We start from the raw sequence: 18612 nt of genomic DNA on the forward strand, positions 1-18612 counted from the left end.
TAGATTAATTAATAAATCTTTAGTAGACTTCAATTGTTGTGAAAGCGCTCCAAATTCCCAGATTCTATTCACACAATAGTTACATAATAAAATTCTGCCTGCAGCCGCCACTAGGAGGCTCTTACGGAGTCATATTTATTATTAATGGGGGCTATATAAATCTAGAGAGCTCCTCCTAGTGGTGACTGCAGCAAGAATTGTATCACGTAACGCTATGGTGTGCAGGGAAACGGGGGAAATAGGCATTAACCTCCCCCCCCAAAAAAAACACCACAACAACAGAGCTCCGACTCTCTATAAACATATTTAATGGATTAGCACAAAATGTTGTTCCTAAAAAACAATCTGCAACCCACCCAAAAAACAATAGGTAAATTTTTAAACAGCAATTCCATACAAATGAAGAAAAACAAAAATCCCGTATAACATGCGTTGAATAAAAAGTGATTTTTTTTTTTCTTTTAAAGGGGGGTTCCAGCTACACATCTGGCTGTTTCTTCTGACAGAAGTTAATTAGTAAGGCCTAATTCACATGACCATGTTCGGTCCGTGATATACGGACCGTATTTTGGCAGTATTTAGTTATATATGACGCTAGGAGTCCCTGCCTCACTGCCGGAAACTGTCCCGTACTGAAAACATGATTACAGCACGGGGCAGTTTTCCCGGGCGGGGACCCCTAGTGTCATAGATAACTATGACGCTAGGAGTCCGGCTCCCTGCAGTGTGTTCGGTCTGGGAAACACTGCCGACATACAGTCCTTATATCACAGACTGAACATGCCCGTGTGAATTAGGCCTAACGGTTAGAGTAGCAGCCGGGAGTGTGGACGGTCTGGTTGCCTTGGCAACTGTACAACACCGGAAGCCCCTGTCACTTTAAAAATTCTGTCAGGAGATGCATTCAAACGCCAGAACTACCCTTAATCTGCAGTGAACAAATAATGTCTGTGGGGTCTTCAAAATATTAGACCATCTTTAAATACAGCAGTTGTCGTTCCCTCCTTCTGTCGCACCGCAATGTGAAAGGAAGGAAAACTGTATTTGGGTATCTATCTTATGTGCTGCCTCCTAATTCCATATTTATACCGATCCTCATGGCATCCATATAGAAATATGTGTAAGCATTTAAAAGCTCGTGACTAAAGTCAATAGGGTTAATTTATAGCCCAACACCAACATGGATCCAGCACAATGCCTTTACAACAAAGCTGCCTCTTGAGATCTCAGCATCATCTTGGAAATCGTCTTTGATAACCAATTGTTCTGCGCTCTGTTGTCTTGGGATGAACCGAAAACTTTTCACAGATCATCCCTATGATAAAAGGAAATATGAATTACATTTCACAGAAGTCTAGCACAGTTATTAAAAGTCAGTTCTTATTCCCCTTTAGAAAATATATTAAGAGACTATGTAAGGAGCCCGTTCACATATGTCCGTTGTCCCTTTGTTTCCCTCCGGCGCGTTGCAGAAAAGCCGGAGGGAAACTGATGCTAGAACGGATCCCATAGACTTCTATAGAATCTGTTCTGGTACAAGGGACATACGTTGTGGCTCTGTACGGAGCTGGACTTGTGCAGGAGCCGGATCCAAAAACGTTACCTGCTCCGTATCCTATCTTAATTCACTGTAGCCGGATGACCGACGGGTGCTGCAGCATCCACCTTCTAGCAGCACCCGGTGTGGGAATCCCCTGCCAGAGCATTGCCGACCCTCTGGCCAGGGAGCAGGAACGGAATGTAGTGCCACCCATGCCCCCCCTGTAGATAGCACTAACTCTCCCATAGATAGGGACACTGTAGTTCCCTCTAGGAGTGGAAACCACGGCCAGAGCGTTGCTGACTATGTGGCCGGGGATCCCGCTCCAGTAGGAGCCCCTGACGTCACTCAATATATGGAGAGTGACGTCAGGTGCCTGGTGCAGAATCCCCTGCCAGAGCTTCCGTTCCTAAAGGGAGCCCCTGACGTCCCTGTCCATATATGGACATTGACGTCAGGTGCTCCATCTACGGGGGGCACTGGGGCATTATCTACAGGGGGCACTGTGGCATTATCTACACATGAAATTCATCCTTTTTAAAAACGGACAGTGAAAAACTAATTCAAAACGAGTCACAGTCAGCTGTTAAAAATGGAAACACTGACACGAATGCAAAACAGATACAAATCGGCCATAAAAAAATGGACCGAGACACTCGGACCCCGTCGTGTAAATAGAAACAGCAATCCCAGCGTGGTGTGGGGTGGGTAGGAGATGCAGGGTGGGATTGGGTAGCTGTAAAGGCACCAAAAACTAGCTGCCCCCTGAAGTTAGGGCTAGCGTTTGGCTTCTTTGCAGGTTCACAAGGCTGCTTCGAAGATCTGATCTGAGTGGACAGCAGCTGCCTTCCGGGCTCTCCCTCTTGGTGTCAGCCTCGGCTTTGCACGGAATATGACACAGGTGACATTACAATGTGTGCGTCAGACTTCAGTTTAGCGCCGAGACCGGAGCAGAGAAAGCCCTGACATGCCAGGATCCCGTCACATGTTGTGTACTTGTCATTTCTAATCCATCTAGTAATCCAATCACAAACTATGCACCACTGATAAAATTGGCACATTTTCAGACCCTAGACTACCCTTTTTGGTGGACCATTGTGGTAAAAACTGACGACAACTAATGACAACTGATGGCTTTGTAGTAAAAAATTTTGAAAAAGCCTATGGCAACTGATACATTTTTGCATCAGTTCTAATCGAGACAAAAAAACTGATGCTGATGCAACTGTTATATGTGAACGCACCCTAAGACAATGTACAAAACGTGGAGCTAATAAAAAGAACACTAGGCCTTCTCTTAGGGATTGGCCACTGTTGAAATCCTTTTGGTAAGGAGTTGATTCATCATACTCTGTCACAGTAGGGACCGGAGAAATAAATGAGAAACTATCCATGTTATTATAGTTGCCACTAAAGGATTATAAATTCTTGCCATAGACTCCATCTGTTTAATCCACCAATAAAATTTTCAAACATAATTTCGTTTTTGGATAGGTAGATGTGATGAATGTAATATTTGGAAAAAGGTGGAGTAGGCTCCTTTAAAATTAAATAATTTGCTTGCAGAACTTTGAAGCAGGTAAACATCATCAAGAAGTAGGAGAGTTAGGCTAGGGCTAAACGGCGACTTTGGCCCGCAACATAGGTCGCACGTCAAAAGATTGGAGTGTCGCACTGCGTACATCTCAGAATGTGGGCGTGTTGTGACCCGCAATTTGCGGCAAAAACTGGATTTTTTAGGACAGCCAGAGCAACTTGTGGGCCACATTGACTTACGTTACTGCGATGTACACAGGACTGGCTTCAAAAGGTCACTGTGTCGCGGCCAAAGTCGCGGGGTAGCCCTAACCTTAGGCTGAATTCAAGCGTCAGAAAACAGCTCCTGATTTTCAGAAGTTTTTTGTGCCACTCGCAATTTTCGCAGCGTTTTTTACGCCCGTTTTTGGAGCTTTTTTCAACAGAGTCTATGGAAAACTGCAACAAAAACGTACCAAGAAATGACATGCTTCCGATTTTTCTGCCGTTTTTCCCCGAAAAACGGCCGAAAATAGGCCGTGTGAACATACCCTTACGGTCATCTAAATGCGGTGATATACATGTGGATCCAGGGCAAAAAGAAGGGTTTAAAGACAAAAACATAAGGACGGTCTATTTCTAAACAGAGTTAAACAGTGACAGTAACAATATTTGTGATAAACAGCTAAATCTTTGCGTAATCTCGGGAGTAGATCAATGACTTGCTTAAAGAATGTGTTCTTGTCCTACAAAAAAAAAAAATGTCCTTTACCGCTTGGCGACATAAGTCGTACATTTATAGTGCCTGTACGGTAGTGAACACGAAGTAAATGTTGGCACAGAGATGGTGCAGGTGCTGTGCCCACACCATCCGCAGTGGGTGTCAGCTGTGTATTACAGCTGACACTCTACTGCAACGGCCGAGATTGGAGTCTCCTAGCCCAGCCATTTAACCCCCTCAGTTGCCACAATAGCAACTGCAGCATCTAAACTGGTTAGACATTGGGAAGGGGCTCTCACTGTAGCAAAATGCTAAAGCGGGCAGGTTTGAGAGTGGCACGTTTAGGACTCTAAACCTTAGTAGTAGATAGACATGCTAGTGGTTTAGTGCCCTAAAATCTGGTGACAGGTTCCTTTTTAGGGGCTATGGATGATAAAGATCTCAACTTGTTCTTACTTTGGCCATTGCTTTTTTTTGTCGGTCAGCGGAACATACATTACACCCATTAAGCGAGATTTTGTGATAATCCCAGCACTATCTTTATCATATTGCTCGAGAATCTGACTTCCACCTTCGGGTCCCACCGGTAGGATAAGCCTTCCTCCTGGCTTCAACTGATTCAGCAACTGCTCAAGATAAAAGTAGAAAATGGTTAGTCAAGGATTAACATTAGCAATAATATAGTGATCACATGATTTATAGAGATGACATGGACCAAAAGGATGTAGCAATATAGATTGTTCCAAGCTTTAGAGCATTTGGCGCCTACTCTGTTTATATATCGGTCTACAAGGCCTAGTTGACAGCATTTTTTTTGCGCAGGTTTTGACGTGGAAACTGCATCAGAATCCGCACCAAAAAAATGCCCTATTTTCCGCATTTAAACCTCAATGGAAGGCAGGAAAAAAAACAAAAAAACACGCACTGTTCGTTTAAAGCGTTTGACACACTTTGTCTTTGTTTAATAAAAAAAAAAAGGCTTAAAGAGATTCTGTCACCACAATATAAGTGCCCTATTTTCTATATAAGGAGATCGGCGCTATAATGTAGGTGACAGTAATGCTTTTTATTTAGAAAAACTATCTGTTTTAAACCACTTTGAGCGATTTTTATCTTTAGGCTAATGAGTTTCTTAATGCCTAAGTGGGCGTGTTTTACTTTAGACCAAGTGGGCGTTGTACAGCGGAGTGCATGACGCTGACCAATGAGTGACCAATCAGCATCATGCACTTCTCTCCATTCATTTACACCGCACTAGCAATAGTTATATAGTTATGTGCAGCTTCATACACACACTATAACATTACTGCAGTGTCCTGATAATGAATATACATCGCTACCAGCCAGGACGTCATGTGTACTCAGAACCCTGACACTTCTGAATCTTTTCTGTGAAATTCCAGCAAGGCAAGTGTAATCTCGTTTGAAAGGACAGGTTACATCGTAATCTCACGAGATTACGCTTGCCTTGCTGGAATCTCACAGAGACGCTACAGAAGTGTCAGGATTCTGAATAGAAATCACGTCCTGGCTGGAGGTAATGTATATTCATTATCAGGACACTACAGTAATGTTATAGTGTGTTTATGTGGCTGCACATAGTGATATAACTATATCGCTATGTGCTGTGTAAATGAATGGAGAGGAGTGCATGATGCTGATTGGTCAGCGTCATACACTCCCCTGTTCAACACCCACTTGGTCTAACGTAAAAACACGCCCACTTGGGCATTAAGCATAAAGCTAAAAATCGCTCATAAAGTGGTTTAAAATGGATTGTTTTTCTAAATAAAAAGCATTACTGTCACCTACATTACAGCGCCCATCTCCTTATGTAGGAGATAGGACACTTATAATCTGGTGACAGAGCCTCTTTGAAAGAAGCTGCAATTAAAAAAAGACAAAAAAACGTAAGAAAAACAAAAAAACGACACTTCCATTTCAAAATCTGCTTCAAAAATCCTGAAGGAAAAACCACTGTGTGATCTACTGTAGGGCTAAAATGTCTTCCTTTTAATTTTCATCCCGAATCAAGAATATAAATTGGCAAAGTCCATAGGCACAGTCATGCAGTTTTGTGTCAAAGTAAAAATGTCATTTAAAAAAAAAAAAAAAAAAAAGTGCACAAAAGTTAATGTTTGTGATAAAAAAAAAATTATCGTTTAAAACTGGAAATTAGAAAAAACAAGCCAAAAAATAAGACATAAAATACAGGAATTAGGGCCTGTTCAAATAAGAGTTGGCTTTCCGTTGCGGGGTTCACCCGACCGAAACCTCAGACGGAACCCCTGAACGGAAAGCCAATGCTGATGTGAACAGGCCCTTCGACACCTTGAGAACCCCTATAGCCTATATATTTTGTAAACGCAGAAAACCTAAAAAATGTAATAGTCCTACCCAGCAGCTTACAGACATCACTTTAATGCCATATACAGCCATTTAAAAGTGACTGGGTAAAAGGCTAACCCTAGCAGACTTTTTCCACAAAAGTTTCTATCCAAAAAATAAATTTAACCCCTTCCTGACCACCCCACGTAGATTAACTGGTCCTTGTGCCTGCAGCCCGTTAATCTACGTGTGCTCCTAACGGAGTGCACAGGCGGACCCCGCAGCCCGGCATCTCACTGTACGGGTTGCTACTAGCAGCTACTGGGGGAAAACATTGGGTCGGATCACAGCCGTGATCCCCGCCGATTAAACCCTTAAATGCGGCAAAGTACAACTCCGTCCACTAAAAGGTTTATTTTTCTATTATACGGTTCTTTGCTTACCATACTAGACAACAAAACATTAAACCCGAGTTATGTGAAGTGGCAGAGGATTTTGAGAGCTCCATCCCCTGAGCAATGGGGAGATGCCCTGGCAATGGTGGCGAAAACCAGAAGTAATCTGTCCTATAGGATGTCCCAATATTTGTACTGCACTTTGTGTATTATACAGCATATATACGTTATATAATTTTAGATTAAGACTAGATTCAAACTACCCCAGATGTAAAAATCCAAAAAGGCGCAGTTTATACACATGAAGAAGGTGCCCCAAGCTGCACCGCTACTGGGTTAAAATTATTCCAATTAATGATAGAGCATTTCATGTTAATACACCCTTTGGGACGGTTAATGGCATATTGGGATGTAAGTTAGGCGTTAAAGGGCAGAGACAAAAAATAATGGTTGGGTTAAAAGGACGACAGATGGACAGAAGGTTAATTGCTTTCAACTGGAAGGCAAGTGACCCATCTAATGTTGCAGGTTAAGATCAATGAATTCATTACTTAGAGAAAGCTGAAAAGTGTATGAGGAATACAGATCGGGTATGTTCACACAGGGCGTATACACACCGTACCTGCCCTAGACGCCGTAGGGAATTCTGACCAAAAAAAAACGCAGTTTTTCAGTCGGAAAGTGTTACAGAAAATAGCAGGTAAAAAAAAAAAAAAAAAATCCTCATACCTCCCCGTAGCCATGGCGATGCCTCCCTCTGACCTCCTGGGATGATGTTTCATGGCTGCAACAGTTACATGGGATGAAACATCACGAGCTGGACGCAGGAACAAAGATCTGGGTAAGCATGAGATTTTCTTTTTCTGAGTTGTGATCTTTGCGGCAGAATCGCAGTTTTTCCACCGCAAAAATCGCAACATCTGCTATTTATTGCAAATTCAACCTCCCCATTGAATCAATGGGGAAAACCCGCAACGGAAAAGCAGCGATTCCCAACATAAATTGAATTGCTGCAGATGAAAGAAAAACTGCACTACAGGTCAATTCATGAGCGTTTTTTTTGTTCAAATCTCATCCACTTTGCTGCTAGAGTAATGCGCTGCAGATTTTCCGCAATGAAATTTGCAGAAAATCCACAGTATTTATGCTATGTGTGAATTGTGGATAAAGTGGCATCCTAAGCAGGGGCGTAGCTAGGGGGGGGGCAAGCGGGGCATGTGCCCCGGGCGCAGTTCAGAGGGGGGCGCCAGCGCCACCTCCTCCTGCACTATAATTGTACCTGTATCGCAAGGACACAGGTACAATTAGAAGCAATGAATGACCGGGCACGTTCCGTGCCCGGCCATTCAGCGCCTTTCCACCAATGAAGCGACTGGTACCTTTTGTACCAGTGACGCTTCCGTCGATGAAAGGCGCTGACTGACTGACAGGGAAAGTCATCCTGCCCAGCCAATCAGCGCCTTTCATAGACGCCGCGTTCAATCCCCTGGAGACCTGCGCAGAAGAGAGCAGGTCTCCATGGCTGCCGGACGGCGTGGGAGCAGGAATAAGGAGAGTTTGAATATTTATTATTTTTTTTTAAAATTGTAATAGAAGTGCGCGGCTGTATCTACAGGGCTGGGATATATACAGGGGGACTATATCTACAGGGCTGGGCTATATACAGGGGGACTATATATACAGAGCTGGGCTATATACAGGGGGACTATATATACAGGGCTGGGCTATATACAGGGGGACTATATCTACAGGGCTGGGCTATATACAGGGGGACTATATCTGTGGGCTATATACAGGGGGGCTATATCTACAGGGCTGGGCTATATACAGGGGGACTATCTACAGGGCTGGGCTATATACAGGGGGACTATCTACAGGGCTGGGCTATATACAGGGGGACTATATCTGCTGGGCTATATACAGGGGGACTATATCTACAGGGGGGCTATATCTACAGGGGGGCTATATACAGGGGGACTATATCTACAGGGGGGCTATATCCAGGGGGGCTATATCCAGGGGGACTATATACAGGGCTGGGCTATACACAGGGGGACTATATCTACAGGGCTGGGCTATATACAGGGGGACTATATCTGCTGGCCTATATACAGGGGGACTATATCTACAGGGGGACTATATCTACAGGGGGACTATATACTGGAGTGGGCTGTCTATAGAGCACCATATACAGGGGTGGGCTATATAGTATATAGCCCCCTGTAGATATAGCCCACCCCTGTATATGGTGCTCCATAGATAGCCCACCCCAGTATATAGCCCCCCCCCTGTAGATATAGTCGCCCTGTATATAGCCCAGCCCTGTAGATATATTCCCCCGGTGTATAGCCCACCCCTGTGTATAGCCCACCCCTGTATATATAGCCCCCCTGTGTGTATCCCAGCCCTGTAGATATAGCCCAGCCCTGTAGATATGGTCCCCCCCTGTAGATATGGTCCCCCCCTGTATATAGTCCCCCTGTAGATATAGCCCACCCCTGTATATAGTATCCCACAAATAGCTCCCCCCAATAGTGCTCCATAGATAGCCCACCCCTGTATATAGCCCCCTTGTACATATAGTCCACCCCTGTATATAGTGCTCCACAGATAGCCCACCCCTGTATATACTATATACAAGTGTGGGCTATCTGTGGAGCACTATATACAGGGGTGGACTATATGTACAAGGGGGGGCTATATACAGGGGTGGGCTATCTGTAGAGCACTAGGGGGAGTTATTTGTGGGACACTATATACAGGGGTGGTCTATATGGGGGCACTATCTACAGGGGGGCTCTATGGCAGGCACTATCTACAGGGGGCACAGTGTGTGTGTGTGTGTGTGTGTGTGTGTGAAACACAGTGTATGGTGCGATTATAATTAGAGGTGCAGTGTATGGCGCTATTATATTTAGGGGCGTAGTGTGTGGTATAATGATAACTTTATATTTATTTATAGGTGCAGAAATGTTGGAAAAGTGAGAAGCTGAAGACATGTGAGCGGCAAACTGCAGAAATTGGCTGTGACCGGGAGAAGTCATCATAGAGGTCTGGACCAGATGGAGAAAAAGAACTAGAATCTGAGACGTCACCGGTGAGTCACTCAATGTAAATGTTTATTCTGCCTCTAATCAGTAATGTAGTCACTGTATGATCTGCAGCGAGATGATGGGTGGTATGATTATGATAAGATTTATTTTTTGTGAAACGGCATCTCCCAGCATATCCTTACCATTGTTCGGGCCATGCTGGGAGCTGTAGTTTTACACCGTACACACCTATATGGCAGGGGTTGCACTAAATTGAGCTGTATTTGTGCTGGTGTTGTATATATGTACGGAGCTTGCTTCTGGGGCTGTATATAGAACCATATTGCTTATAAAAAAAAATGTACAAATAATTTTATGCTCGCGTTACATAAAAAGAAATGACACGTCCATTGGTAGAGAAAACAAACACGGCGAGGGGGAAGGAGATGTCGGGAAAGAGGTTGGGGAGGGGGGTGCCAAACTGAATCTTTGCCCCGGGTGCTGGAGAACCTAGCTACGCCTCTGTCCTAAATATGGCATAACTTAATTCTGCTCCAATGGGCCACCTCATGGCTGGCAGGCAACAGAGGAGCTAGGCTGCTCTGTTCCAACTTTGGGCAACAGTGTGATGAAATTGTCGCTGTTAACCTTCCTCATAAGGGAACAACAAGACAAATGCCCCTGTTTCAGTATCTAAAAGGAAACTGGGTTCACCCAAACATTAGGGACGCCCGCAGGCCAGGGGTTTTCAGTTGCCTGGAAACCCCCTTGTGACCAGGGCCGTATTATTGGAGCACCAGCTCACGCTAGCACCCTGGCTCATCGGTGGCCCTCACATGCAATTGACGGCGCTGGAAAGGCAGGGGAATGATCAGTTCTCTTCCCCACCATTCAGTGCTTTGTCATAACCTTATCGTGTAGCCTGAGTCTTTCAGCGGGATCAGGCCTAATCAGAAGAGACCAGGCCTGAATCGCTAGAGGACGGCATAGAAATGGAGACAGACGAGTCTGCTTGTTGTGGCGGGCACTATCTACAGGCAGCACTGTGGAACTATCTACAGGAGGCACTGTGTGAAGCACCATGTACATTGGCTTTTACGGTACAATAGTGTTCACAACACATTCACTAGCCTAGCCCATTATATTAGAGCTTTTAACATAAAGGGCAACGGCTGATGGATATGTGCAGACCAATACTCGGAACATAAAAAAAACAAAAAAACAGAGGTTAGTGGGAGCGTGGCGAAAACAACTTGGTTTAAAAAGTATGTATTTAGAAATCCTCCTTTAAAAATCCTGAATTTGCCCCTCAAGATGTCCACAGTCCCGGCAGAAAACTTTACCAAACAGTCAAAACAATAGGTCCAGGGCCTGGAAGGAACAGAAATAAGAGGGCGGGATCTGTGTTACCAAATAAAAATAAAAAATAGACTTTACCCTTGGACCCATAGGTTTCTGAAATCACAGACAGGATCCAACACAAAATTGTGGCCTTGGATGTTGCCCAGGCTATGGCCACCAAGGCAGGCCATACCCTTCTTACAGACACGGTGTAATTCAGTTTTTAGTCTAATTTTACAGTCGGTCTTATCCTCCCCCAGTGGCTGGTCGTCTCAACAGATGCCAGTCGGTCCGGGCGGGGTACAGTTTTCGGTCTCCACACGTTTCAGGGCACTTGGTCGCAGGAGGAGGAGATTTTCTTACAGATCAACTTTCTGGAATTAAGGGCAGTCCTCCTAGCCCTCTACTATTGGACTCTTCTTCTTCAGGGTCGGCCAATCAGGATCCAGACCGACATCTCCACAGCGGTTGCTTATCTGAATCAACAGGGCGGCACCAGGAGTCGGGTGACTCTGGAGTCCTCTCAAATTCTACTGTGGGCAGAACAACATCTTCTAAAGCTGTAAGCGGTCCGCTTACCAGAAGTGGACAATTGGGCTGCAGATTTTTTCAACCGTGAAAGACTAGATCACAGAGAGTGGTCTCTTCACCCAGAAGCATCCCATAAATTGTGCCAGGAGTGGGGCTACCTGGACATGGATCTCTTTGCGTCCCATCTCAACCGCAAGAATCTAACCTAAGTGGTCAGGGCATGGGATACCAAGGCCATCGCAGTTGATACACTGGTCACTCTATGGACAGAATTCGCTCTCCTGTAGCTCTTCCCGCCACTTTTACTCTTGCCCAGAGTACTCAAGAAGTAATGCGTTTTAGCCAAACTTGCCCTGCCAGGCCTGGTACGCAGGCCTAATCAACCTTCGTGTGAACGTGCCTTTTTCATCTTTGGCTTCTACCCACCCTCTATTCTCAAGGTTCGCTATTCCACCCCATTTTGCCTCAGATGTGTTTAATGGTGTGGCTGTTGAACCTAAGGTTCTGAAGGCCCAGGGTCTCTTTGAGCCATTCACCCAGACGATGTTGAAGGCCAGAAAATCTCAGTCAGCCAAGATGTACCATTGTACATGGAAGGCTTTTTTCTGCTGGCGTGGACAGAGGAGCTTCCATTCTATGAAATTTCCTTTATGCAATCAGGCCTTGAAAAGGGACTTTGCTCATCTTCCCTGTGGGTTCAGGTCTCTGCTCTGTCCATTCTTTTTCAGAGAACTTTTGATTTTTGCTCTCCGGGGAAGACTTTTTTGCAAGGGGTGGCTCATGCAGTCCTTCCTTTCAGACATTCTATGGAGTCTTGTTATCTTAATTTGGTCCTCGGTGCTCTTCAGGTGGCTCCTTTTGAACCTTTGAGAGACATTTCCTTGCCTCTCCTTTCCTGGAAGGTAGCTTTTCTGGGGGGTTGTCCTCTACATCAGGTGGGTTTCAGAACTTCCTGCCGTGTCCCCTTTTTGGTCATCCATACGAATAAGGTGGTGTTCCGGACCCGTTTCGTGCTTCCTACTGAAGGTAGTCTCTGCCTTCCATATCAATGAAAAGATTGTTCTACCCTCACTTTGCCCATCCCTATCATATCTGAGGGAGCAGGCTTTGCGTTGCCTTGATTTGGTAAAAGTAGTCCGAGTCTATCAGGTTGTTATTCCTGAAGGGCCACACAGAGTTTTGGAAGCATCCAAGGCCACCATTGCGTGTTGGAGCCTTAATGTAATTTCAGAAACCTTTCAGTCCAAGAGTAAAGTTCCTCCCCTTTTGGTTACTGCCCATTTAAAAAGGGCTGTTAGTGCCTCCTAGGCATTACTATGCAAAGCTGCTACCTGGGCTTCTGCGCTCACCTTCACTAAGTTTTACCAAATTCATTCCTTGGCCTCTTCTGATGCCAGTCTGGGTTGCAGAGTGCTACAGGCAGCTGTGTGTTAGGTGGGTCACATAGCTGTATTTTTTACTTTCCCACCCTCTAGGACTGCTTTAAGACGTCCCATGGAGCTGTATCCCCCAAAAATATTAACGAGAAAACAAGATTTTTGTACTTGCCAATAAATATTTTTTCTGCTGCAATTCATTGGGGGATTCATTGAAGATTTCTTCATTTTGTTTGTTCCGATCCCAGGGCCTGTTCTGACTGTTTTTTCCCCGGAACCATAGATGGGTTTGTTCTTGTTATTTTTTACTACTGCTTCTGTACATACTGAATTAGCCACAGTCTGCAGTAAGGGCATGGCATGCCAGGGCAGAGCCAGGTCTCCTTCCTACCTAGTGTAGACTCCTACTGGCAGGTGCCTATACACCTATGGTGACTTGTCCCCCAATAAATTCAACAAGTAATAGATTTAAAAAAAAATAAATCCTGTTTTCATACCAATACATGTAAATTATAGGAGTAAAGCTTTCAATATTTTACATTCATTTTAATATAGTCTGGTAATTGTATACCCAATATTATGCACTTACTTCCTGTGGTACGGTTGCAGCCGCTGCCCCTACATGAATTGCATCATAAGGGCCATCTTCAGAATAGCCAAGTCTACCATCACCAACTGCAGACATAATAGGATAATTCCATTAACATAAAAAGATTACTATTTTTCACATTTGGCAATCCGTTGATTTTCGTAAATAAAAACCATATTACATGAAAACAATGACATGGTTTCAAATTCATCTGAGTCCCCGGGTAGAGCGGCTGTGCGGGAAGCTCCAGCGACATAACGGTCCAAAGGTGATGGAGCTCTATCAACACGTTTTCCCGACGTACGCTATAAATATAGTTTATAAAGTGATGTGAAGAGGGCCTAACATTTAATAAATTAGTGTTTTAAAAAAAATGTAACCTAAGGCAAGACTATCGCATGAGCGTTGTGCGACAAAAACAAAAAAGGGACTTGATGCAGCGCAACTTTTTTTGGGGGGGGTCGCGTTTTGTGTGCTATTTTTAGCAATCTACGGAAAGCATGTCACATCTGACGTGATTGGAGTTTGGATTTTTTGCAACGGTCGCAGGTCACAGTCACATTCGGTTGCAATGCGACCCCATAGGCAATCATTAGCTGCGATGTCGAAAGTGAGATGGATACTTCCTTGTTGGGCAACACATGTAGCTCTAGCTTTAAAGAGCATCTCCACCCTTGAATTTGATTTTTTTATTTTAAACTGTTTCAAAATTTCAGATGAATTTTTTAAATATATCTTTATAGAGGTAGGAGCTCCATACTTTTGATACAGAGCACAGAATTTTAGACCTAAAAATGACATGATGATAAAATATTACATTTAAATTGATCAGCTCAAAAAATGAACTTACCTATGAACTTTATACGTCCAGTTCTCAGTAACTCAGGATCATCTTGCTGGACGTTTTGAATGGAATCAAGGACAAGTTGTTCAATGTGTTCTATGCCTACAACCTTGCCAGTGAGACCTACCTGAGGACAATAGTTTTAAGATTGGTAATGTTTTCATTTTTAGGTTCACAGAAAATATTTAACGCCTTTCTGACACGTCGTACGTATACCGTCATGGAAAGCAAGTGCTTATCGCATGGAAAGCAGGGCACTAAAAAGCAAGAACATGTGGTTGGTCAAGTAGAAGGCCAATAGGGATGTCCTTATGTTGACCACAATACACATAACGGCAGCACACCTGTCCATGTACGAGGTACCACTACAATGACCCCCAAACCAAATTGCATCATGTGCTAGAATAAGTACATGGGAGGGGTTGACCTCTCTGATAAAGTACTGAAGCCGTACAATACCGTGCGGAAACAAAAGGTGAGGTACAAAAACATGGCTGTGCACATGGTACAGATGGCATTGCACAACGCTTACGTGCTATCCCAATGTGAAGGCCGGACAGGGTCATTCCTATAGTTTCAAGAGGTGGTTATCAAGGATCATTTATTTGGGAACCAGGAGGCAGAAGGCCCCAGTACTTCTACAAGCGATGGTCTTTCCCAGCGTACTGGTAAGAAGGAAAGGACCCAAAAAAGGTGCAGAGTGTGTTACAAAAGACACCATTTATCAGTGCGACTCCTGCCCCGACAAACCTGGCCTGTGCATAAAGGATTGTGTCAAAGTATATCACACATCCATGGATTATTAATTGTATCATTCAATTAACCCATCATTTCAAAGCACCATGGCGCTCACAAACCAATCCAGCAAAACACTCGCTTCAAAAGCCAAATGGCGCTCCTTTCCTTCTGAGCCAAAACAGTAGTTTATGACCACATATGGCGTATTACCGTACTTGGGGGGACCTTGCAAACGCTACATGGAATCCGCAAACTATTCCAACAAAATTTAAGCTCAAAATGGAGCTCCTTCCCTTCTGAGCCCTGCCATGTGTTTAAACAGAAGTTTATATCCACATATGGGTTATTACTGCTTTACAAATGGTAGGGTGCATTTTCTCCTTTATGCTTTGTGGAAATATAGAAATTCTATGTTTTATTGGAAAAATTTAGATTTTCCTTTTCACAGTCCAATTCAAATAAATTTAGCAAAATACCTCTGATCAAAATGCTCATTACATCCCTAGATGAATTCCTGGTATGATGTAGTTTCCAAAATGGGGTTTGGGGAGTTTCCTTTGTTTTGGCACCACAAGACCTCTTCAAACCTGACATGGTGCCTAAAATAAGATCTAATAAAAAGAAGTCCCCAAAATCCTCCAGGCATACCGATAAAAAATAAATAAATAAAAAAATAAAAAATCAACGATGAAGTACTCCATGTGCCATGCAAACATGCAAGTCATACAAGACAAACTGTTACCACGTATGTGACATCAATTTCAGCATGACCCTTGTCCCTGACTTTTTGCAAAGATGATTCATCTGTGGCACATACAAGACCACTGAACACCACCTTTGGGGGGGTGGGGGTGGCATGTAGGGGAGAACGCGGCTACTGAGCACCAGCTTGGGGGGACACATAGGAGAGACTGTAGCTAGTGAGCACCAGTTTTGGGGATGGGGTGCACATAGGAGAGCACAGCTACTGAACACCAGTTTGGGGGGTGCACACAGGAGAGAAAGTGGCCAAGTTTGCTAACTTCTTTTACAGATTAGTGCCACAAGGAGTTCAGTAACCAATCACAAAGAAAGAGAGCAGTGCTGCATTGTGTGCTTGCCCAGTGCTCAGAAGCGACAAAGACAATGAAGCACTGCTCGCTTTCCTGGTGACCAGTGCCGCCACGCACCTAATGAAGCGCCGCTCCCTCTCCCTGTGTTCAGCGCCACCAAGCACACAGCAGCACTGTACACTTCGAGTGGGAATCGTGCCAGAAAACCATGCCCTGCGCGCCGGCTGCTGACCCCTGCACTAGGTGCTAGTTTGCTTCATTAGCACACCAGGGCCACATCTGGGCTATTTCTAAACAGCAGAATCTGGGCAATAAATATTGAATTGTGTTTCTTTGGTAAAACCTGTGTTACAGAAAAAATAAAAAAAATGAAAATGGAATTTCTGCAAAAAAAAAAAAAAAAATGCAATTTGTACATTTCTCCTCCTTTGCACTAATTCCTGTGAAACACCTAAAGGGTTAAAGAGTAACTAAACGTTCAAACTTCCGACACGTCATAGTGACATATCAGAAGTTTTGATTGGTAGAGGTCTCATTGCTCGGACCCCCACCAAATCGCTAAAACGAAGCGACAGAAGTGCTCGTGTGAGCGCTCATTCGCTTCTGTTCGGCTTTTTCAGGAAAGCCGATGTATCGCAGTACGGGCTCATTGACTTTCTATTGAGTTTGTACGCAGATACATTTATTTCCGGAAAAAGCAAAACAGACACGAAGCGGCTGAGCGCTCACACGAGTGCTTAAACTGCTTCGTTCAAGCGATTGGTGGGGGTCTCAGTGCTTTGACCCCCACTAATCAAAACTTCTGACATGTCACTATGACAGGTCAGAAGTTTATTCAACATTTAGTTACCCTTTAAGAAACTTTCTAAATGCCGTTTTGAATACTTTGAGCGGGGCAGTTTTAAAGATGGGTGTTTCTAATATATAGCCCCCCGTTAGCCACTTCAGAACTGAACTGGTCCCTAAACTAATAGGCTTTTGAAACTGTGCAAAATTACCGATAAACTTATTAGCCTTGTAACGTCTTCAAAAAACAGTGCCAACATAAAGTAGACATATGGGAAATGTTAACTAGTAACTATTTTGTGTGGTATAAGGCCCCATGCACATGACCGTAAAAAAAACTCACAACTAAACACAATGTAAATCGACCAAATTTTACCTGTAACAAAGTACAATGTGTCATGAGAAAATACTCTAACAATCATTTGAATAAGTGAAAGAATTCCAAAGTCATTACCACACAAAGTCAGGTTTGAAAAAAAAAACAAAAAAAAAAACCACGAGGCTGTCAGGAAGACAAAACTGACTGCAGCGGGAAGCGGTTAGAGAGTAGTTGTAAATTCAGGAAACGTTTGACATGTCATAGTGGCGTGTCAGAAGTTTTGATCGGTGAGGTCAGGGTGCCAAGACTGATCGGCAATGTTACTATGCCCAAAGACGGGTCCACATAGGAAGTCTATGAGAGCGTCGGCAAACTGAAAACGCGCTTAGACTTTCTATCCGAGCCCGCTATCAGGCAGAGGCAAAGTGCTCACTATGACAGGTCAAGTTTACTGAACCAAGTTACTCTTTAACACGGTTTCTTCTAGAATGAGCGGAGGTCCAAATTTGTATTGCGCAACAATTAACTTGTAAAATCACTAAACTTTGATGTAAACTGGAACATAGTAAAATATTGTTCAGACGTGGAATTTTCCTTTAAAGCAGAGTGCATAGCAAAGACAAAAAGATATGAATATATTGTGGTCAAAATTTCAGACTAACCATTTTAGCAAAGCAGACCGTGAGGTATCCACTGCCGGAGCCGACATCCAGTGCCCTGGCGCCTTCTTGCAGCTTATCTTCTAACAGCTCCAGTGCATGTGCATGCTGTAGGACATATATACGGTTAGCCGAATGATGCTTTACTACAATGCTGTTTGAGCAAAGAACCCAAAAACCTCACATATATTTCTGTACCCTCCAAACTACCACAATAGGAAACCTCATTTAACACAACATACATGTTTAAGACTAAATTCCGGTTAGATTTCTCTTGGGGGCTCTTTATTTCTTAACCAACGGATCCACACGTATCAGAAAATACATCAGTGTTTCAATAAATTATTTTTTTTACTCCAAAATAAGTTTTTTTTTTAGTCTGAAAAACATATGCATTTTGGTATTATGATGAGGATTTTGATGCATTTTAATAAAGTTGTCCAGTGACAAAAGATCCATGGTGGTTTTTACCATTCTGAATAACGCAGCGTGTTATGTATCTACTATAGCTGCAAAAAAACAAACAAACCCTGGAACGAAGTCAAACAGATATCCATGTTTTTGTTAGAGATACCTTGTACAATTAGATGCATGAAATACACTGGTTAAAGGGGTTACCTGGGAAGTGAATTTTTTTTCTTAGGGGCTGCAAATGAAATAAATAAAACAAAAAAGCAATACTTACATATCCTTGCCCCTGGCGATCCAGCGTGACCCACCGGCGGCACTCCTGGTGGTTGCTTACATGCATGTAACCGCTGCAGCCAATCAGAGGGTTCAGTGGGGCTCTCTGGTGACGAATCATATTTCTAGCAGAATGCCACAAGTACAACAGATGGCTGTAAA

At 43.7% G+C, this 18612-nt stretch overlaps 1 protein-coding gene across 5 annotated transcripts in view; it reads right to left on the reverse strand.

The window, feature by feature from the left end:
* Positions 1-285: 285 nt before the first annotated feature.
* LOC142665207 (protein-L-isoaspartate(D-aspartate) O-methyltransferase-like) overlaps positions 286-18612 on the reverse strand; it is a 65544-nt gene continuing 47217 nt past the window's right edge. For all 5 annotated transcript variants that reach the window (XM_075844812.1, XM_075844808.1, XM_075844811.1 and 2 more), the window contains 5 exons: positions 17770-17874; positions 14219-14339; positions 13369-13454; positions 4233-4402; positions 286-1315 (listed from right to left, as the gene is read on the reverse strand). In XM_075844812.1, coding sequence (XP_075700927.1) covers positions 1303-1315; positions 4233-4402; positions 13369-13454; positions 14219-14339; positions 17770-17874 — 495 coding nt within the window. In that variant the 3' untranslated portion in view covers positions 286-1302. The remainder of the gene's footprint in view (positions 1316-4232; positions 4403-13368; positions 13455-14218; positions 14340-17769; positions 17875-18612) is intronic.

Source organism: Rhinoderma darwinii, chromosome 12 (assembly GCF_050947455.1).
Source record: "Rhinoderma darwinii isolate aRhiDar2 chromosome 12, aRhiDar2.hap1, whole genome shotgun sequence".
In the NCBI taxonomy this organism is placed as follows: Eukaryota; Metazoa; Chordata; class Amphibia; order Anura; family Rhinodermatidae; genus Rhinoderma; species Rhinoderma darwinii.